General features: G+C 51.1%; 2 protein-coding genes across 3 annotated transcripts; one reads left to right on the forward strand and one right to left on the reverse strand.

Moving 5' to 3' along the window:
* Positions 1–8: 8 nt before the first annotated feature.
* On the forward strand, positions 9–11,151 carry SMARCB1 (SWI/SNF related, matrix associated, actin dependent regulator of chromatin, subfamily b, member 1). The gene is made up of 10 exons (XM_059863941.1): positions 9–166; positions 1,751–1,862; positions 2,506–2,535; positions 3,023–3,152; positions 3,741–3,878; positions 4,550–4,677; positions 5,177–5,343; positions 5,771–5,961; positions 9,743–9,874; positions 10,790–11,151. Exons 1-10 carry the CDS (start codon positions 74–76, stop codon positions 10,827–10,829), a joined length of 1,161 nt encoding a protein of 386 aa, XP_059719924.1. The 5' UTR covers positions 9–73; the 3' UTR covers positions 10,830–11,151.
* A 2,418-nt stretch (positions 11,152–13,569) lies between these two features.
* DERL3 (derlin 3) lies at positions 13,570–18,308 on the reverse strand. 2 transcript variants are annotated; one of them, XM_059863942.1, is made up of 7 exons: positions 18,151–18,308; positions 17,985–18,050; positions 17,267–17,340; positions 16,740–16,833; positions 15,240–15,435; positions 14,696–14,786; positions 13,570–14,188 (listed from the first exon to the last, which is right to left on the reverse strand). In XM_059863942.1, exons 1-7 carry the CDS (start codon positions 18,241–18,243, stop codon positions 14,074–14,076), a joined length of 729 nt encoding a protein of 242 aa, XP_059719925.1. In that variant the 5' UTR covers positions 18,244–18,308; the 3' UTR covers positions 13,570–14,073. The 2 variants fall into 2 exon arrangements, with proteins under 2 accessions (XP_059719925.1, XP_059719926.1); XM_059863943.1 differs by having other exon boundaries at positions 17,985–18,047; positions 18,151–18,290.
* Positions 18,309–21,672: the final 3,364 nt, after the last annotated feature.

Below are 21,672 nucleotides of genomic sequence, written 5' to 3' on the forward strand. Positions count from 1 at the left end.
CGCGCTCCGCCCGCCGCCGCCGCCGGGCCGCGCTCCGCTCTCCGGGCGCCGCCGCCCCCCGCCCGCCGCCGCGATGATGATGATGGCGCTGAGCAAGACCTTCGGGCAGAAGCCCGTCAAGTTCCAGCTGGAGGAGGACGGCGAGTTCTACATGATCGGCTCCGAGGTGCGGCCCGGGCGGGAGCCGGGCCTGGGCCGGGCCGGGGGACGCGGGGGCTGGGCCGGGCCGGGCCGGGGGATGCGGGAGGCTGCGCTCAGGGCGGGCGAGGGGCGGCGGAGAGCCCTGGCGTGGGGGGAGCGACCTTCCGGCCCCGCGGGTCCCTTCTGCCCCGGTGGGCGCTGCCCGAGGGCCTCAGCCGTGCTGGGGCGTCGGGAGGGACCAGTGCTCCCATAAGGGCTGCCCCTGGGAGCCGCACGGGAACGTGGGGAGCGGATCCTCCCCGATCGCAGCCTGAGGCCCCGCTCCCGATCACCGAGGAGAATTTCTGTACACAGTTGTTGAGGGGTTCAGGTTATTTCACGTGCGGCGAGGCAACGAATCGCTCACCCGGGCCTTTGGGCTCAGGAACAGCACCAAAATCAGGCAGTGCAGCTCCTTTTGCCTTGTGCACAGCCCGGTCAGCAAACACCGGCGGGCAGAGTTTCAGCACCCCAGAGTCTGTGCTGGCACTGCGTTGTCCCGTGCGGAGAGGGCGTTGAGCCTCCCTGACAAAGAGCCTTATTCAAGCAAGAAACACTGGCCCTTTAGCACCAGGGAAACAGCTGAAAACAGGAAAAAATGTTACAGCCCCCAGCTTGATGCAGAAAAGGGACTATTAGCTAAGTTTAACTGCCAGCTCTGTAGGTCGAGCAGGGACTGAACACCCCTCGCTCTCTCATGTGAAATTTAGAGGTTGAAAACAAACTGTACCTGCAGTCAGCTGAACTGTGAGATTGCCATACCAGGTACATGGTGAAGGAAAAGGGTTGTGTTTTTTAGCTACCATTAATTTCTGTCTGTTGATGAGCACTGTAGACTGAAAGATAAATCTAAGACCAAAAAAGAGTCTTCTCAAACAAGGAATAAAAACCTTGTTGTGTGGCAGTCTGCCAGTGTCCTGGCAGTCTAAGAATTTGATTTCAGAGTCTAGAAATAATTGTGTTGTTCAGCAAGGCCTGCTGTAGCTTTCAGCACAGGTGAGGATCTTATGCCAGGAGCAACAGAACTGCTTTATAGATGGTAAGTAAATCTGAAGGGGGACTATTGGCAGCAATCACATTTTTGATGTTCAAAGGGTTTAAAACAAAATACAAGTCTCTGGGCATTTGCTGTAGTCAGATAATGTCTACATGATGGGGAGGTTCAAAGTAAAAATAATGTGTCAGAGAGCTGGGTGTCTGGTTAAGTTTAATTCCAGCTGAGCCTTGCACATTGATGTGGAAACTGAAGTAAAGAAGGGGTGGGTTGTTCAAAAATACATGCAAATGAATGGAGTGTTTTCCTATTAAATTTCCTGTTATCAGTGGATGGGAGTTTTTCTGGATCTAGTGAAGTAAGAGCACCAGTGAAATAAGTGCTGGTCAAAATTTTGTTTTCTGTGTTGCCAGAAAAATCGTGGTGCTATTTGATGCCAAACGCAGCACAGAATCCCAACACAAACACCCAACTGAGAGGTCCTTCTTATCAATAAAAAGAGCTGAATTTCTTCCAGCTTCTGCTAAAACTCTCCTGAGTGGAATAAAGGCCACATCTGCACTTCTCTTCTTGCAGGTGGGGAACTACTTGCGCATGTTTCGGGGCTCCCTGTACAAGAGGTACCCGTCGCTCTGGAGGCGCCTGGCCACCGTGGAGGAAAGGAAGAAGATTGTGGCCTCCTCACATGGTGAGAAGATGAGTAGACATTCCCAGTAATCTTTATTGAAAAATTTTGCCTTGAAAAACTGCAATTCAGAAGCTTGTGCGCCTTGAGGTGTGTGTGAATCACTTCAGATTGCCCCAGTGATGGAGCACCCTGCAACGGTGGCACTGGTGGCTCCTTGGCTCAGCCTGGCAACAAATAGCACCTGATCAAAAAGCATTCTGAAATGGAAACATCCATCATGGAATTTCTGGGGTTGGCTACATTCATCCCAAAGCAAAAGCCACACCTCCAAATCTGTATCATATTTCAGAAGAGATTTCTTGTAGACTAAGAAGGGCATCTTTGTCTCTCTCAGCAAATAGGCAGGAGTGTTGCAAGGATGCCCCATTGAAGATGTGCATCTTTGCTTAACTTTGCTTCTTGCAGGGACTGGATGTTTGTGCCTGCCAGAATTTGTGGTGTGTTGCTGATGTGACTGCTACAGGGAGAATATTGATATTGTTTTTGTTGAGGGACTAATAGAAGGCAGTTAAATTTCTTAGCAGTATGACTTCTTGTATGTTTTGTAGACTAAAGCGTAATAAAAAGAATAATTTACTCTGGGCTAATGTCTCTTTCCTCCAAATATCCTGCTGACCTCTTGCTTTCTTTTTTCCCCCAACAGAAAATCAGCGGTCTCACAGTCCCCGAAGATGTAAGTCTCATCTCTGTGTTATTCTTAGCTGTGCTAGAGGAAGAATGTCCACTGTGACCTTTGGTGCTATTGCAATAATATTAATGTCTAATCCTCTTCCTCTGATCTCTGTCTGTGGTCGCCCGAATTGTGCCTCCCAGTCCCATGCCTAACTCTCCTTTCTCAGAACATTAGCAGGACTCTCCAATGCAGATGGTCTCTGTCATTCAGCAAGAGCTGTCCTGAGCTCTCTCCCCCTTCCCCAAGTCTTTAACAGCTTTTCTATCAATCCTTGCATCACTATTTCCGACCTTTAAGTCTGCTGAGTGTTGATTGTTTTCTGGGCCTTGTAAATATCTACAAGAAGATGAAGCCCAAAGGACACTTGTATCTCTGTGCTAGTCCCTCCTGCAGTGACAGGGAGGGTTTGTCACTATGTAGCCTGTTGATGCTACAGTGCTATGTTGCCCTTTTCCCTGTTAATTATTGTCATCTTTCCTGGTAATAGATCATGGCTACACAACATTAGCCACTAGCGTGACGCTGCTAAAGGCCTCTGAAGTGGAAGAGATCTTGGATGGAAACGATGAGAAGTACAAGGCAGTGTCTATCAGCACAGAACCTCCTACCTACCTCAGGTAACCAGTGTTGGTGAGGCCAGGCTCAGAATGGAGCTGCCTGGAAGGGGTCAGCTGGGGAAGGAAGCACGAGGAGTTCCATAAGCCCAGGCTGTTGTGCAGGGCTTGTTTGCCAGTCTGCATTCAGTATTTGCAGTGCTGGGCAAATGGGGATCTCCAGAGCGTAAGGATTGGGTTACTGCCCACATAAAACAGGAAGAAAAATCTAAGTGTTTGTTGATACAACTTCTTTTGCAATTACTGCGTTCCATCTGTAACAGATGTCTTACAAAATGCTCTCTGCACATACTGCCTTTTGGAGACCTTGCATTTCTCAGCAGTCCTTTTGTAAAGTATAGACAGAAAATCCAAATATGAATCTAGTATTTATGAAGGTGCACCTGGATTTATATCTGATGGATATTTGTGAGCTGGAGAAAGGCCCTCTGAGAGGCTGGTGTGGAACATTCCTGGTGGAACAGTAATGTTGATGGTCCCAGAATAAAACAGCAGGAACTCGTAATAGCACTTAAAGTTTAAAATGACACCATTCCTTAAGTAGCAGCAGTGGTGCTGAGGGCCTGCAGGTTAACATCCAGTCTCCTTCAGAGAACAGAAGGCAAAGAGGAACAACCAGTGGGTGCCAACCCTGCCCAACAGCTCTCATCACCTGGACGCCGTGCCGTGCTCAACAACCATCAACAGGAACCGCATGGGCAGGGATAAGAAGAGAACATTCCCTCTGTGGTAAGACAGCTTCTTGCTTCTGGAAAGTGGGAATAGCTACCAAAATGACGTGCTGCCAGGGTAGTACAGATGAGTTCATGCAATGTTGTGATTCATCCCCACCTGACAAAAGACCTACAGGTCGTTAACTTGGAGGTTCTTGGTTAAATTGTGTGTCCTGAGGCTCTGTGTTACAGTAGCCATCCATGGCTCAGAGTGGAGGCTTTCCTTTTGTCAGGAAAATGGTTCATTCTTTTCCTGGTGAGTTCCTTCTACTTCCTGCTGATTGCTGAGTTGTCATTTGAGAAGCCTGCAGACCCTCTTTGTGAAGGACAGGCTGCTTCTCGCTGACATGTACCAATAACTTTGATCTAGTTTGTTTAGTGAAAAATGCTGCTGAAGCTCATGACTAATGTTTTTTCCACTATAAAACTTAAGGCAAGTTAGATAAATCTAATCCTAGAAAGCTTCTTTGTTTTATTTGCAGGAGTGTGTTATGATAGATGTAATGAAAGGTGATAAACTGATATTAGTTGCCACAGCCCTGTAAGCTTGCCTTGAGAAGTCTGTCTATAGACATATCAGGGAGTTGGAGTGTGGGGATTGCTTCCAACAAATGTTGCCTTCCCTCTATGGATGCCAGATGTGTCATGTGCTCATTGCATATACCATGTTGTTGCTCTCCACTTTAGCTTTGATGACCATGACCCAGCAGTGATCCATGAGAATGCATCCCAGCCAGAGGTTCTGGTTCCAATCAGGCTCGATATGGAAATTGATGGGCAGAAACTCCGAGATGCATTTACGTGGAACATGAATGGTACGTAGCAAGGAGAGTTTCCTGAGGCTGGAGAGATAAAGCTGTGTCCATCACCAAATGTCCTAGCCCCATACAAAGCTTTAAAGCTCTCTCACTCTGGACTGTATTCAGTGCTTGCATCTCTTAGCAAATGCTCTGCCACTTCCATGGGTTGCACTCATTCCTGGAGACATGTAGTCTGAAGAGTTTAACTGGCAGATTTTCCTGAGCCAGTTCATCAGCTCAGTGGTCTGAGAGTACTCTGTTAGCTGAGGTTAGTGGCTGTGGTTTCTGTGGCCACACTGTCTGGATACCATGGAGCAGGTAAAGAAGGCTGTAAGTCCCTGTATCAGTGTGTCTGCCCTTACAGACCTGGCACAAAACACCCTTTTAAAAGCAAAAGGTGTAATGCTTTTGGGATTCCCTTTGTCACCTCGCCCTGTGAGACTTTGTGCGTTCTGTAAGTGGCAGATATTAATTTCTAAGGAAGTTTACAGTGTTCATTCTTGTTCTGTAACAGAAAAACTGATGACCCCAGAAATGTTCTCTGAGATTCTTTGTGATGACCTGGATTTGAATCCTCTGACCTTTGTCCCTGCTATTGCATCTGCCATCCGACAGCAGATCGAGTCGTACCCGACTGACAGCATCCTGGAGGATCAGTCAGACCAACGAGTTATTATTAAGGTAACACAGGAAGGCAGCAGGATGAGAGCTGAACCATTTGTGTTTCTCCAGTTATGTTATGGGGGACTAAGAGTACAAAAGTTTCCCTCAGAACAAGGAAGCTTTTCATTCCAGTCCTCCAACCAGATTGTCCTTTGTATTGGGAACAGAACTAAGGTGGTAGATGATTAAACATCCGTGTGCTCAGCCTCTGAGGTGGTGAAATAGTTCAGTTAAAGCATTGCCACCTTCCTTTGAAAGGGCTTGGTGGGCAGTGCTGAGTTGTCTTCATGCTACTGAAATGATGAATTCAGTTAAGGAGCTCTGCAGATGAACTAGGAGTTACTACTGCTCTGTTCTCTTCAGCCTCTGCCTCATCAGTTCAATCACCTTGGACAAACCTTTGTGAAAGTGGAAACAAATAACCTGTGTCTTTCCTTTTCTCCAGCTGAACATCCATGTAGGAAACATCTCCCTGGTAGACCAGTTTGAGTGGGACATGTCAGAGAAGGAGAATTCACCAGAGAAGTTTGCCTTGAAGCTGTGCTCAGAGCTTGGCCTGGGTGGGGAGTTTGTCACGACTATTGCCTACAGCATCCGGGGACAGCTGAGCTGGCACCAGAAGACCTATGCCTTCAGGTACTGAACTACCACCTCCTTGTCTGGCTCTGGGGGGTCTTTGTACTTCATGGGCATTTGCATCAATGCATCTTCAAACAGCTGAGCTGATTAGGAAGGTTTTGTTTGAAATTAGTCTTTATGGCTTGTATCCATTCTGTCCATCTTAACAACTTTTTGTGCTTGTGCCTAAATATCTTTTCCTGATGGGTCTAATACATTTCAGGACCAAATATTGATGAAATGTCAGCTTCTGTTGACAGAATTAATTAACAGGGATAGTCCCTCTTCTAATGTAAGGTCTTGATGAGCCCCAGATACATTTTTTGTTTTGTTGTCTTTGCTAACTTGGGCCATCCATTGTTTCAAGCTTTGGTTGTTTGAACTTGGACTGATGAAAACTGTACCTCTCTACGCAGACTGATGTCAGAGGTGGGTTGATCATAGGCCTTTCTCACAGATGGAATGCAGCATTGTCAGGTTTCATTAGTCAGCCTTGTAATTTGTCTCCTAAATGGCTTCCAGTTGTGCTGTGCAGCGTTCTGTGGTGAGTTCCTGCACTGATGTTATCCACGGCACAGTGCTGAGTCTGCAGCTGTAACAGTCCTTTAATGTACACTCTGAGGTTTGGTGACCTCGGGTCATGGTGACAGTCAGGGAAGTTTAAGAGTTCAGCAGATGCTGTATTTGCAGAGGAGGGAATGGTACTGTTGACACCAGTTTTGTAGGGGTCAATTCAAAGAAGCAGCCCAGGGAAATGTTCCCAGCCCTGCCCCACCTCAGGCAGAGGACAGGGAGTAGTTGGAGTGGGAGTAAGCAAAGAGAAGCTGGAGAGTGTGGGGAAGCTGGCTGCTGCCATGAGCTCTGCTCCTTCTTCCTGCTCCATCCAAAGGGTTCTTGTCTGGTCAGCCTTCAGCCCTGATCTGCTCTGGCCTAGTTGCTCTTGCACTGGTCTCACTCTGCTTCCTCTGGGTACAGTTTTTATCCTGCCAGTATTTCACAGCAACTGCCTGGTTCTAAAGTGATCCCCAGAGTGATTCATATTAGAAAATGGAAAGGGACCTTTTAGCATATGTGAATTTAACTCTGAATTAAATTGTTAAAATGCGTGCCCATCCTGCTGATGTCCCTTGGAAGGTGGGAGGTGCCTTCTACCTTTCCCTCCACAACCTTGGACTGATACTTGCAGTTTTGGCTTAGGACTACATCCAGCCACAGCAACAAAGCAGTGGGGTGGGCATCCCTGAGAAGTGATGGGAAGTTGCAGGGTGGTAGGTGAGAACCTGACACATGTTGTGCTGCAGCACTGTCTGCATTGTGACGTGTCTGTCCCTCCTGCCTGAGCTTCTCCATGTACTGCAGATATCCAAGAAAGTAATCTATGAATGTGTTGACTCTTGGGAGTGGGGTTCATTTCTCCCTTTGCTTCTGCTCAGTCACTGGAACTTGCAGCAAGTGAGCTTTTAGTCAGTACTGCCCAGGCTCGTGTTAATGCCAGTTTCACTGTTGTCTCTAAATACATATGTTGGGCCATGGTACCAAGGCTGCTTCCTTTTAGGGGTAGTTCAGACAGGCAGATTTCAGGCCTTCTTTATACTGTGGCAGTATTGCAAGAGGGAGAACAAAAAACTAAGAAAGGAACCCCACCAGAACAAAGTACATAGACATGAGCTGTTCAGAGAGAAAAAACCACCTAATTGAAACCTCCTTTATTTTTGTCATAGTACAAACATGTCCTCCTCTTCCCTTTTTTCTTCTAGCAAAGGAGTACTTTTGAAACCTTACAGTGATTAATAATATTTGGGTTCTGTGGTTGGTTAGTTCCTGAATTTCCAAACCACAGGAGTGGTGGTTGCTCCAGAATCATTCCACTGATGTAAGGAAAGGGTCTGCTTTAGATGTATCAAAAGAACTTTAATATCTCAAGGGATTGGGGATTTTGAGAAATCATGTGCCTCTTAATCATCTGAGGGAGAGGTGAAACTGTCTTTTAGTTGATGAAAGCCAGGGCACTTTTTTCAGCTGGGCTGCTCTGTGCAAAACAAGGAGAGCCTGAAGTGCAGCGGCAGGGCAGGACTGGAGGCACACAGGTGGCTGCTGCCTGTGGGATTTTCAGGGGCAGTGTGTGCTGTGATGTTCTCTCCTGTGTGCTGAGTGTTTCTGCTGGCAGCACACAGCACCTCACAGCCAGTTTTGCCTTTGAGACCTGAGTGATGGCACAGGTTCTCCCACTCACCAAACCTTCGTGCCTGAGGAGTCACCTTTCCAAAAATGACATCTCCCTGCTTCCTTGGTGTGCCCCTGACACTGCCTGAGGCCAGGAGCCTGAGCAGAGGCAGTGCCTTGCTCTTCTGGAATCCCTGCAGCTGACAGTGCCTTTCAGCCATTCTTGGCAGCAGCACTTTCCTCCTCATCAGGAAAAACAATGGAGGGGGAGCTGTCTTAGTGTAGAGGTTGGGCGATGAGGAAGGGTTTTACAGTTTTTCTCTGATTCTTTGCTAAAGAAATGTGGTATCTCAGTTGCCTTGGAGTTAGGTTGTGCATGAGTCCAGCTTTCCATCCCCTGTTTAGTTCAGTGGATGCTCAGTGTTAGGCATAGTGAGGCAGAGATCATGCTATCACTAACAAAACCCCAGTTAATATCTAATTTTGCCTGGAATGTGTGACATTCTAGGACTAAGATAAAATTCCTGGGTTTAAGTGTTGTTTAGTGGATGGCAGCAGTACTGGAAGTAGATTTGATTAAAGCTTCCTCCCTGGATCAGATACCAAAGGCCCTGGATTATTTTTTCATGGTAGAATTACTTTGAAGACTTGTTATTTTAGATTATTAGCTTTGATGCAGATGTTGTGTGTTCCCATGATGATTAGCATTTGAGTCCTTTCCTGAGGGAGTGAGAGGGCTGAAATCCTGTGTAGGGGTGCACGTCCCTGGGGAGGGGGCCGGATGTGTGTGCACACCTGTCCCAGGGCTCCTCTCACACACACCCTTGTGCAGCTCAGGCTGAGCCACTTTGGAGAATTCAGAGCAAACATTTACATTCCGAGGCTCCTCTATATTTATGCTGGGCTTCCGGCTCCACTGTCAATATTTGGGAAGCTACTCTTGGTCAATTCCTGTTGACTTTTACTGAAAAGCAGCTAGTGAAGCAGTAAATATTTTGTGCATGTGATAATACAGCTGGTCAGGGCAGAGGAGTCTCTGAGGAACAGATCTTGTGATTTGGGGCACAGCCTGGTGTTTTGTTGCTTTTCAGCCACAGCAGGTCCTAAAAGACTGCACTTTCCAGTGTCAGGCTCCCAAGAAAGGCAGATTTTTGCCAGGGAAGAGCTGTCAGGAGTGTGCTAGGCAAACTACAGCTAGGAAGTGAGAGCTGCAGAACAGCCAGGCTGGACAGGGAGTCCTGGGAACAGTCCCAGCTCCTGGCCTGCCCTGGGAGAAGCACTCCCAGGACTGATGGACTGGGAGGAGCTGTGCCTTTTGGGGTTTAACCCTGCCAGCCAGGGATGTGACAGCCTGTGTGGGAAGAAATTGCAGGTCCAGCACAAATCCCTCTCCAGTGGTGGCTGGAGATGGGTGTAGCTGCTTTCCCAGGAACTTCAGGTTCCACAAGGGTGTAACCAGGGGCTTGTGGTGAACTCCAGAGAACCAGATTGTACTAAGCAAAGAAGGAATGCTGAAGCCTGAGACACTGTAAATGATGCTCTGTTGTCCCTGTGCTTGTCCCTGGGCTGGTGGCCCAGGGGGTGCTCTGGGCCCACTGATGGGTGTTGCTTTGTTGCCCTGTGCCCTGCCCTGCAGCGAGAACCCTTTGCCCACCGTGGAGATCGCAATTCGCAACACGGGGGACGCTGACCAGTGGTGCCCTCTCCTGGAAACCCTCACAGACGCTGAGATGGAGAAGAAGATCAGAGACCAGGACAGAAACACAAGGTACTGCCACTGCTTTGGACAGTTCTCTTGGCCTGTCCCTTGGACAGGAGCTCCAAGCTTTGATGCTTGTCTTTCCCTCCTGAGAGCTAACTGGCAGGATGTCAGCCTTGCTCACAACAGAAGCTTTAGCTTCAGGGTATTCAGCTGTCATCACCTTCCTCCTCAAACATTGAAATGTCTGCTCTACCATTTCCTGCTTGCAGGAAGTTTCTTTTTTTTTTAACCCATTTTTTTCTTGGGCTCTTTGGTTGTCCAGGGGAGTTGTTGGTATAGGAAGGCATGAATCAAACATACTGGAATTTCATGCACTGTCATGCTCCCTAGAATCCTGCCACAAAGTTTCCTTTTATGTAGTGTAAAGTTCAATTTGATGTAGCAATGGGCAAGCTCCCAGCTCTAGCCTGAGTGATGCCAACCTGTTGGCCAGCACGGGGAGCACTGTGTGGTTCCAGGAGAAGCTCTGCCCACCAGAGACCTGCAAAGTGATGTTAGACAAGAGGTTGAGAGCTTGCATCTACTTGATGAAGTTCTTCCTGGCAGATATGAAGGAATGGCTAATATCTCTCCAAAAGATACATTGTGGAAACAGTAAATATACTGGCTCAGCTCTTTCCCAGGATGTTTTTTAAACTGCTGATTAACAGTAGCACAGTCGTTTTGTGTATCAGCTGTGGCTGACTGAAGAGTTTACAGTAGCAATCTGTTCAATGCAAGTTAATGAGAACAAGTGCCCTAGCAGCTGTTAGTCAAAATAGTGTCCTTGCCTTATCACCAGGGGCACTTTGAGGTGACTGGGGAGTTCTGTCTAGGAATAAACCTGTCTACAAAGCTGTGCAGCCTCCCCAGAAACATTGGTTTTGGTCAGACCTCCCGTGTCTGTAACATGCACTTACTGTACCTCTCTCTCTCCCTCAGGCGCATGAGACGTTTGGCCAATACTGCTCCAGCCTGGTAACCTTCCTGTTGTGACACTGGTGCTCTTCCTACAGACTTTATCCCTATTCCTCTCCCCAGTGGATCTAGAATTGGCAGGGGTCTTTCTGTCTCTGAAGGGGACACACATTCCACTTGCCACGAGTTCCCAGTACTGCTGACTTCTGCCCCCCTCCACCCCAGTGCCACGTCCCAGGAGCGCTGAGTGAGCAGCGTGACCCAGCTGGGACCTGTGGCAGGTGTTGGAGCCCTTACATACCTGTGTGTGGACAGTGTAAAGATTCTTTTGTATAGGTGCAATGCGCACTCCTAGGACAACTTTTTAAATAAAAGGAATGCATACAGCCTAGGCTGAGTTCAGTCAGTTTGCATGAACAGTGAATGTCACCATGTCTTGTGCTCTTCTGGTAACTGAGGGTAACAGGGCCTGATACTAATGCTTTTGGGTACAGTGCTGAACACTCACATGCATTCACTTTTCCTGGGTGCTTTACTTCAAAGGGTACAATAGCACAGAACCTCTTGGTGCAGGGCAAAGTGAGGAGGAGATTTAGAACTAGAAGCAGCAAACAATTCTCTAATGATTGGTCTGTAACCTGACTTGGCACAGTCTGTAATGACCTTGGGGAGGTGTTCAGCTGGTTTACTCAACAAGGTAAAACAGTTTAACTGAAATCACAGACTTAAGAGTTATTTCTGTCAGATGTCAGCCTGGTGTGTGGTCAACCCTGTTTTTTGTGAAGACTGCATCTGGAAAACTGCACAGTCTCTGCTCTGATACAGCAGGTAAAGCCTCCAGTCACTGAGACTGAAGCTTCTCTGCAGCCAGTGCCTTTGCTGTGGTCACTGTCAGCACACAACACTGCCAGCTGCACTGCACAGAGCACTCAAAGCAACGTGGGTGTCGTGAATGCCCTTAGCACTGCAGTGTCAGGATTTGCAACCCAAGAAACAACCTGTCTTTCTCTAAGGAGTTTAAAACCAAAATTCATTGAAGCGAGATTTAAAGAAGAATCCAGGCTTGCTTACAAACTAATTGGAATCCATCTTGCTGTTAAGGTACCCCATCTCTGTGATAGAGTTCCTACCATTCACTGCCAGAACTGATGAGTCTTGCAAGCAAGGCAGATTTTGCTGGCAGCCTGACAGTTATGTTCAGGCCTTTATCATAAAGCCATAAGTTTTATGATCCTTGCTGATCCACCCACCCTGCTAGCACAGTCAAAAAACACTTTCTGGTCTTAATTTGTCATGTTTAGACTTGAGTAATAACAGAGACAGTTCTGATTCCTGGGTGGGAGGGAACTTTTTCCAGATGTTAGTCTGCAGAAACTGAAAGCTTGCAATTTAGTAATAATATTATTCAGTCTTATCCTAGGCTCCTGTGCCAGAGTGGTACTCCATGCATTACTTTGTATTAGAGAGGTTGAAAGGTTATTTGAGCAAGGAAGACAAACCCTGGAATTGCTGCTGCATCTTAGCCTCCCATGTAAAGCATGTTTTGGCTCATGGACATAAAAACTCTGAGCCTTCTTGAGAACACTTGAGCCTTCCTTTGTTATATGACTGGGGACTTCTGCCAGCAGCCTCTTCAGGGAATTTGACCAAAATACATGTGAAGCTGCTGTAGCCTTAACAGCTTTCTTAATTGCTGTGAAGTTTGTGATTACTAATCCTCAAGTTCACAATGAGGTGCAGGCACACAAGGACTGCAGCACTCTCTGCTTCTCCAGGCCAGAGAGGTTGTTCAAATTGTTCCTCAAAGCAGCAGGGACAAAGCAGGACAGTGAAGGGACCGAGTCCAGAAAGATGGGAACTTTTTCCAGCTTTCTTTATGTAGCATTAGGACTACTGGGGAGCAGCCAGGAGCAGCTTTCTTGCTCTGCAATCACAATTCCTTGGGTTGATCTGGTACCCCACCTAAAAGCATAGCCCAACTGTTACATTTTAAAGCCCCATCTGAGGCAATTTAAACCAGAACATCTGAAGACCTCAAAGACAAACTCCTTCTAGGGACTGAAACCCCAGCTCTGTTATCATTCCCCTTAGTGCCACTGTATCTTCAGAACAAATTACCACCTGTACAGGCCTCTCAGCCTCTTTGAGAGGGAAGCATAAGTGCAGCAAGAGTTTGTTCAAATCAGGTCTGATTTTTGATAAAGTGTTTTATTGGAAGACCACAGGGGAGGGGGAGTAGCTGTGTGGGGGTTTGTGTGTGTGCTCAAGCAGATGCTGGTTACTCCCATTTCATAGTTTGGTGGTGGTTTGCAGGTCTGAGCAGCCAGCACTGTTAGGAGTGAGCTGCTGTAAGATACAATGTGTGCAGGCTCCTTTGAGGTTGGGTACAAGCAGTGGGTACTGTTAGCAAGAGTGATCAGATCCATTTCATACAGGTGTCAGGGTAGGGATGAGCTTGTTTCATTTTCCCCTGAAAGTCAGATGTTTAAGTTTCAGAACTAAAAAATTCAACAAGAGTGGAATTACACTGCAGGTGCAGACAGTTTTTATTGCCAGTGTGAAGTGCTGCTTCCAGCCACTGCCTGGATTAAGTGTCCAGCTCAGTCCCTTGTCCTTTCCCAGGCACCCCTTTATCCAATTAGACATCCCCCACACTCCTTCTCATGCTCTGCACCCCTGCTGAGAGAAGAGGGAAAGGACATCTTCCAGCCTTGCCCACCAGAAAAGAAAATCCCAAACCTAGCAGTTTTGAGCAAATTCCTGCTGAATTGCTGCCTCTGCCCCTGGCAGAAATGGACACACAATTGAAAAATAAAGACTTTAATGTAAAGACTCTTTGGAAACAACCACCAGAAAAGGAGTGGGGGACATACAGGGAAGAAAGAGGCTGAGCTGCATTCTACCATGGTACAGAACTACTTCATTGAAAGCCCACAAAGAGGTCTCACAAGAGTGAGGGCCAGGTGCCCCTTTATACAGAGGGCAAGAGTGACCTGGCACACAGCAAGTCATTGACAGCAGAAGGAGGAACTGGATTAACACCCCATTTGATACTTATTCCACACCGGGGAACTGAGGAGCCAGCACAGCTTCAGCTCTGTCCCTAGAACACCTCTGTAAGCATTCAGGAGTTCTTGTGTGCAAAGCTCTGTGGATCCACTTTGTACAAGGGGAAGATGGGTCACCCACACACACAGCGACACACGACACATCGGAATGGCAACTGCTGTTATTCCAGTAGGATCTCTGGGCCACAGCCAAGTCCAGCCAGGAGGGAGGAGTCTGGCCACATGAAGAAGTCCCCCATGCTACTGTGGATGCTGCTGCTCGTTCTGGTCTTGGTCTCTAGGCAGGTGTTCTGGACGATCCTCAGGGAGAGGGTTGTAATTGGGATCCTCTTCAGGTGTGTCAAAAACCATCTTCCTGGCAAGGGACATGGCCATCCAGCAGGCAGGCAGGTTAGGAAAGTGAGCTGAGGATGCCAAACCCCCAGCCCTCCTAGGAACACCCTGGCCCTCTGTGGGGCTTGGCTGTCAGCCACAGCCACCAGCCCATTGCACCATCACCAACCACAGTGATGGCAGTGCCTCCTTCCTTGATCACCAGGTCAGAGTTGATTGTCAGTGCAAAAAGCAAAACATATTCTGCTTTCTTAAACTATGAAAATACATCAGAAAAAATCCTGCCTTCATCGAGCATTTCCAGAAGCAGTAAGCAGACTCTAGTTCCACTAGCAAAGCTGAAGGTAGCAGCAGCTGCTGCATGGGCCCTGTACAGGTGCATATAATGTGCAAATAATGCAGCAATCCATGACCTGTGGAGCTGAGGTGCTGGCAGCAGACAGTTGCCTCTTACGGTCAAGGTTTGCTCTGGAAGTGATTGGGTTGGGAAAGCCCAAAGTAAAACCCAGAAAGAATCAACTTTACTTACAGAAAGCTCGGGGTTAACAGCAACTTCTTTCCTCCAGGCTGATTGGGGAAAACATCTTCCAAGAAATAATAGATATGACCCACTGCAATCCCTGGGGAGAGATGCCACCAAGGTCAGGCAAAACAGCAACTCCTTTGCCAGCTGAACCAAAGCTGCTGGGCCAAACATAAGAATCCCTCCAGCTGTGTGCTCACATCCAGCTCCCTCCAGAGCCAGGGATGCTGCAGGCTGCTGTGATCAGCACTCAGGGAGCCCATTAGCCTGAGGGCAGCATCACACACCCAGGAGACCACACACAGCAGTGTCAGAGCTCACCATACCCAGCTTCTACCACCATAGACATACACACCAAAGAGCAGGTCACAAGCAAAAGCCCAGGCCAGAGCCCAGCCACCCAGAAATCCAGGCAGCTCACTTAGAAAACTCAACATCTCGGGCCAGGTGGAACCAAGAGAAGGTGCCAGTGTCCCAGTAGCACCTCTGAGGACTGCCCACTGAGGCTGCAAGGTGTCCTTGTTGCCATCACCCACCAGCTCTGACTTACCCAGCAGATCAATGATGATGGAGTTGCCCAGGAGCAGAGAGAACCCCATCAGGACCCAGGGCAGGAAGGGGGCTTGGAAGTTGAGAAGCCCAAAAAAGTTCATGCGGATGTAAGGGTTCCTGCGACTCCACACGTACACCAGCATGATGGTGAAAGCCTGGCCCAGGAAAAACAGGCTGGCAAAGAGTCCAAACAGCTGGGAACTACCGAGTCAAGGAAAAACCTCTCCACCCTGGGCACACCTCCAGGCAGCACAGCGTGCTTTGGGACAGGAAACCCAAAGCAGAGACAGCTGATCACAGCATTCCCAGACTTTGCCCATGTCACCGAGCCTTTCCTGGCTGAGATATACTGACCACCACTGTCCCCACACATATCTTCCTCCATGCCACCCCAGAACAAGACACTCTGGAGTGCACACGCAGGTTGCTCACTCCTTAAGCTGATGTCTACAACCACCAGAGACCAGAGAGCTCTACAGTCACCTTTGCAAAATGAACCTCAACATGACCTTCAAAGAAGGGCTTTCCCATTCTTACAGCACTTGGAACAGTGGCATATCTTAACAACTAGCTCACATTCAGTATTTGCCTTCTACAGAAGAAGTTCAGCAGTGAAATGGCTCTTGGAATTCACAGTCCTCTTCTTCAGAGCACAAGGAGACAGAAAAAGGCAAAATTTTCCAGTGCCCTTGTGTATTTGGACTCCAAATCCACCTCTGGCAAAGCACGTGGCTGCTGCAGCCACCTGGATTCTAATGGCTCACACAGCTTCATGCAGAGCTCCATGGGGACAGCAGTGCTCTGAGCCATAAGACAGCAGAAGATATTCAGAGAAGGTGTATGCTTGGGAGGGAAATAAATTTCACCATCAGATTACTGTGTTGTGAAAAGAACTTAAGAACTGTGTGATGGTACCTCCAGGTACTGACAGGCTGCAAGCTCTGGGCTCACACATGCTGAGTATGTGGGAACCCACTCCTTGTCCTCATGGCTCCATGTTCTTGCCCCTGTCCTGAGCCAGCCTCATGCAGTCACAGCCATGCTGCACTCACCAGAGCTCAGGCAGTGGCCCTGGCACAGCTGGACAGTTCTTGCAGCAGAACACGTGGCCTCCTTTCGGGCTGAGCCTCCCGAGCACTCTGCCACGTGTCCTTCAGGGATGAGGCAGCCCGACCCCTTGCCAGGGGTTTCAGCACTTCTGCAGAAGCAGCACAACCACAGGCAGCTTTCTCTCCTCCAAGCACACTGGGTGGCAAAGATGAGGAGCACAAGCTGTGCCATACATCCCCTGCAGCACCTGCTCAGCAGAGCTCTCCCAGCTCTCGGAGCACAAGCCTGGCAGGCCTGGGGCACCAAGAAGGTTCATGAAGCAGCTGTGCTGCTCAGCAGGCAGGCACCTGCTCCACAGCACACCTGGACACAGAAGTAGCAGGCAAGCCCTATGCTGTCCACAGCACCTCAGACACACCAAGGAGCCTCAGCCAGCTCAAAAGGATACTGTCATGAGAAACCCTCCAAAGAGGAACATGAAGACAAAGTCAGCCGTCCTTCCACGGAAGGAGCCTTCTTCCAGCATGCGGCAGTACCTGTACCTGAGGGCAGGAGAGAAGGGAGGGTTGCAGTAAAGGAAATTAACAGCTGGCCACCCTGTGCCCACAGCAGGGCTGCCCAGGAACAAGCTGCTGCAAGCTCAGCCCAGGGCAGAACAGTGCAAACTTCACCTCACCCCACTGACCCCATGGACAGAGGCACCTGCTGTGCTTCAGCCAGAGCTCACCCCAGGAATGGGCACTGCTCTCCAGCAAGAGCCACAGCAGCAGCACTGCCAGCTTCCCTTGAGGCAGGGTCTGTCCTGCAGCAAGCACAGATGGAGGGGCAGGAGGGGCTTCAATTCAAAAGAGCAAGGGAAGAACCCACAGCCCGAGAGTGCTGCCAAGGCAAACCATGCTGGAGAGGAAGATGGATGGGGGGAGCTGCATCTAAGCCAAAATGGGAGCAGAGAACTTCACTGAGACCAAAGGATACAGAAATATCATGTTGAAAAAGAAACTGAATCCCAGGGGGCCAAAAAAGAGGAAGTTGGTGATCAGCCTCCATATCTGAAAGAGAAGAGAGAGGAGAGAGAAAAGGAGGTGGACAGAGGTCTCTCCTCATCACGTGTAGAACAGCCCATCACACTGTCCACCGGGAATGAATGCTCAGTCAGGCACCTGTCCCTTCAGAACTACCCCAGGACACCAAACAGCTGCTCCACCCTTTGGTGGGACCTCCTCACACGGTTACCCTGACACATCAGAGTGTCTCACCTTTCCAGGTATGGAAAAGAAGATTTCTCTATTTTTCTAGAGAAGACAAACAGCCACAATTCAGCACCCGGAGCCAAATTAATTACTTTTCATGCCTCTCTACAATAAAGCCCTCTCCAACCAGCCCGACAGCAGCAGCCACACACGGTGTAACAGAGGGGGAAGAGATGGGGTTTGAGTCAAGGAAAAGCCAAGGTGGTGTGTGGCAGGGAAAGGCTGGAAGGAGTTCTCCCCAGGCAGGTGACAAGAAGGGACGCTGTGTGGCTGACCCGGCTCGCAGCGCTCAGGGAAGGCTGGAGCGGTGGGACAGGAGCCCCTGGGGATGACACAGCAGTGCCCGGTCACCCCACGGAGCTGGACACCCAGGGCCCCCTCTGTCACAGCCACCCCTCGCTGGAAGGGGCACAGCGAGCCCCAAAGCCCGAGCGAGGCCTCACCTGGAACTTCCTGAAGATGAGGTCTGGGTTGAAGTACAGCTGGAAGGGGGTGATGAACTCCAGCTGCTGTGGGAGACAGGCAGAGCAGCTGCCATCACCCGCTGCCCTCGGCCAGCCCCGGCTCCCGCCCCGCGGCCCCCCGCCCCCCGGCGCGGCCCCCGCTCACCACGGCGGCGGTGGTGAGCACGCAGGCGGTGGTGTAGGCGCGGGTCACGGCTGGCATGCCCAGGTACTCCTGCGCGAAGCCCTGGTACGCCATGGCCGCGCCGTTCTGCCCGCCCGACGCGGCGCCTTTAACGCCCCCCCCCCTGCGCCGCCGCACGCCCCGCCCCCGCGGGGAGCGTCCGGCCAATCCCCGCGCGACAGGCGGCGAGCGTCAGCCAATGCGAGCGCGCCTCATGGCCCCGACCCGCGGCCGCCGCCAACCCGGAGCGGCCCCGCCCCGCGGCCGCGGCAGCGGCGGGCGCGGGCAGGATACGGGCGGGGCGCGGGCGGGGCGCGGGCGGGGCACGGGCGGGCGCGGGCAGGATACGGGCGGGGCACGGGCGGGGCGCGGGCGGCTGAGGGGCGGAGCACGGCGGAGTGCCCGGGCTTAGGCGGTACGGCAGGCGCGGGGTTGTGCCCCGGGTCTTGGGACAGTGACACTGACCTGCCCGGCTGGGGAAGCGTCCGCCCGGTTCCTGCCGCGGCTGAGAGAGCCGCGGTGCGCTCAGCGGCGGCCCCGCAGTGTCCCCGAGAGCCGGGGGCCCTCTGCGCAGTGTTCCCTCGCTGGCTCGGAGGGAGAGGAGCCCGCTGGGAGAAGGGCGGCGGTGCCGCTATCCCAGCCCGGTGTGTTGCCGCTTGCTTGGGTGATCAGAAGGGTCTTGTATTCACAAAGGCACGAAGGGCTTTGGGTTTTCAGTGATTCCTGCCGGAACCTCTCCTGCAGTGAGAGGATGCTCCTGATGGAGCAGTGAGGCGCTTCTCCAAGCTGCGTGAGATCGCACCGGGCTGTCAAGGTCGCTGGAAGAAACCAAGAGATGTGTGGTGCCGCCGGGTGCTGAGGGGACCCGGGGAACGGCAGCAGCGCTGCACTCGGCCCTCAGGAGGGAGCAGGGTCTGTGCTGGGCCCTCAGGAGGAGCAGGGTCTGTGCTGGGCCCTCAGGAGGAGCAGGGCCTGTGCTGTACCCTCGGGAGGGAGCAGGGTCTGTGCTGGGCCCTCGGGAGGAGCAGGGTCTGTGCTGGGCCCTCAGGAGGGAGCAGGGTCTGTGCTGGGCCCTCAGGAGGAGCAGGGTCTGTGCTGGGCCCTCAGGAGGAGCAGGGCCTGTGCTGTGCCCTCGGGAGGAGCAGGGCCTGTGCTGTGCCCTCGGGAGGAGCAGGGTCTGTGCTGGGCCCTCGGGAGGAGCAGGGCCTGTGCTGTGCCCTCAGGAGGAGCAGGGTCTGTGCTGGGCCCTCAGGAGGAGCAGGGCCTGTGCTGTGCCCTCGGGAGGAGCAGGGTCTGTGCTCGGCCCTCGGGAGGAGCAGGGTCTGTGCTGGGCCCTCGGGAGGAGCAGGGCCTGTGCTGTGCCCTCGGGAGGAGCAGGGTCTGTGCTCGGCCCTCGGGAGGAGCAGGGTCTGTGCTGGGCCCTCGGGAGGAGCAGGGTCTGTGCTGGGCCCTCAGGAGGAGCAGGGTCTGTGCTGGGCCCTCAGGAGGAGCAGGGTCTGTGCTGGGCCCTCAGGAGGGAGCAGGGTCTGTGCTGGGCCCTCGGGAGGAGCAGGGCCTGTGCTGGGCCCTCGGGAGGAGCAGGGCCTGTGCTGGGCCCTCGGGAGGAGCAGGGCCTGTGCTGGGCCCTCGGGAGGAGCAGGGCCTGTGCTGTGCCCTCAGGAGCAGGTTCTGTGCTGTGCCCTCAGGAGGGAGCAGGGCCTGTGCTCGGCCCTCGGGAGGAACAGGGCCTGTGCTGTGCCCTCAGGAGCAGGTTCTGTGCTGTGCCCTCAGGAGCAGGGTCTGTGCTGGGCCCTCAGGAGAAGCAGGGTCTGTGCTCGGCCCTCAGGAGAAGCAGGGTCTGTGCTCTGCCCTCAGAAGAAAGCAGAACCTGTCGTTGCCTGTGTGTTCCATGCAGACAGTGCTCCCGAGAACCGGAGCTGATACACATCTCCAGAAACTCAGCATACTTCACTCTCCTGCTGATTGTGCTTCCCAGACCTGTCTGCCCTGCGCAGCACTGGGGTGTAATGTTACAGCAACCCTGGATTCAGATGAGGAAGGGGCCTGGTGTTGGGTTTGTGCTGGAGAGGGTTAAGCTGTCATCAGAGCCTTAATGAGCCCTGAGATTTCCTTTTAAACCCTCAGTTAATGGGAAATGAATTTACCGAGGGGGTAGGGAGTTTTTGTGTCCTCCACCACCTCCATCCTGACTGCCCTTTGATGAAACACAAAACCCAGATGGAAGATGATGGGACGCGAGGTTAAAGCAACATAATGGGGGAGAGAGAGGGGAGAAGACGAGAGCAGTGGGGTCTGTCAGACCAGAGAATGGGCTCCTGAGTGTTCTGGGCACTGCGGTGCTGAGACCAGCTCTGATGGGGCTGGGGGAGAAGGAGGAGCTGCATTAGGGATGCTGGGGATGGAGCTGAGTGAGGAACTTGCACCCCAAACTGCAGCACTCACCCCACTGACCCCAATGTCAATAGGCTTGGCTGTGTGGGCACAGGGCTTTTGATGGGAGCTGGGATGGATGTGAGAGCTCTGACAGTTGAGAAGAGCTGAGCTTGCAGGGAAGTTCATCGGGCCAGGAGCTCTGCAAAGGGCTGCCCTTATTCATGTGGCTGTTTCAGCCCAAATGCTGCACTGCTGCAGCTCAGCCCTCCAGCATACCACAGAGCTCCCAACCCAGCAGGGTGGGCAACTGACTTGAAGAACTGGGAGTCAATAAATGGATAATAAATGAAATAAATTACTAAGTGTTCTGTTCCTTTGGATGGGGAGTTAGAGGTTTCCTATCTGCTCTTGGTGCTTGGGGACACCAGCTGAAGCTGAATTCTAGCACCATGATTCCTGCCTCTTCCTTATTTGAACCAAGGCTGGGCGATGAATATTGGGAGTCTCTCTGCTGCAAGGAGGCCCTCACTAGCTCTACAGAGATGGGAATCCAAATAATCAGTCCCATTCACTCTTTGTGAAAGACTATGTGCAAATTAGACATTGCATAAAATCTAAAAAAAAGGTAATAATCAGTTTCTCAATTTTTTTCTCTTATTTTCCAGCCAAAACTGGAGAACTCCACTTGTCCAGGCTCCTACTTAAGGCATCTTTTCTAAGGTTTATGGGGGAAGAGGGAGAAGTGATGAAATGCATTGGGAAGCTCAGCAGCTCCCACTGGGAGAGGCCAAACAAATCTCAGTGTCACCCTGAGTTCCCAGGCTGCTTTCTGCCCATGATCTCAGGCCCTTCGGAGCTCAGCCAAGCTGACTTCATGCACTACAGTGCACCCAGGGCAGCTTTAGTCTTTATTACAACCCGTGTCACGTTTTATGGGTTTTTGGAGTTATGGCCAGGCACATATGTGGGTTCACACTCACCCCTTCACAGTGATGCTGACATGTGGCCTTTTATAAAATCATGAAATCTAACTAAAAACTGAAAAAAAAACCCAAAGCCAAACTCTTTGTCTCAGCTGCAAGAAGGTAAGAGGGACTCCCAGAAAAACACTGCCCAGGAGATTTTTCACTG

This window comes from Haemorhous mexicanus, chromosome 19 (assembly GCF_027477595.1).
Source record: "Haemorhous mexicanus isolate bHaeMex1 chromosome 19, bHaeMex1.pri, whole genome shotgun sequence".
Classification (NCBI taxonomy): domain Eukaryota; kingdom Metazoa; phylum Chordata; class Aves; order Passeriformes; family Fringillidae; genus Haemorhous; species Haemorhous mexicanus.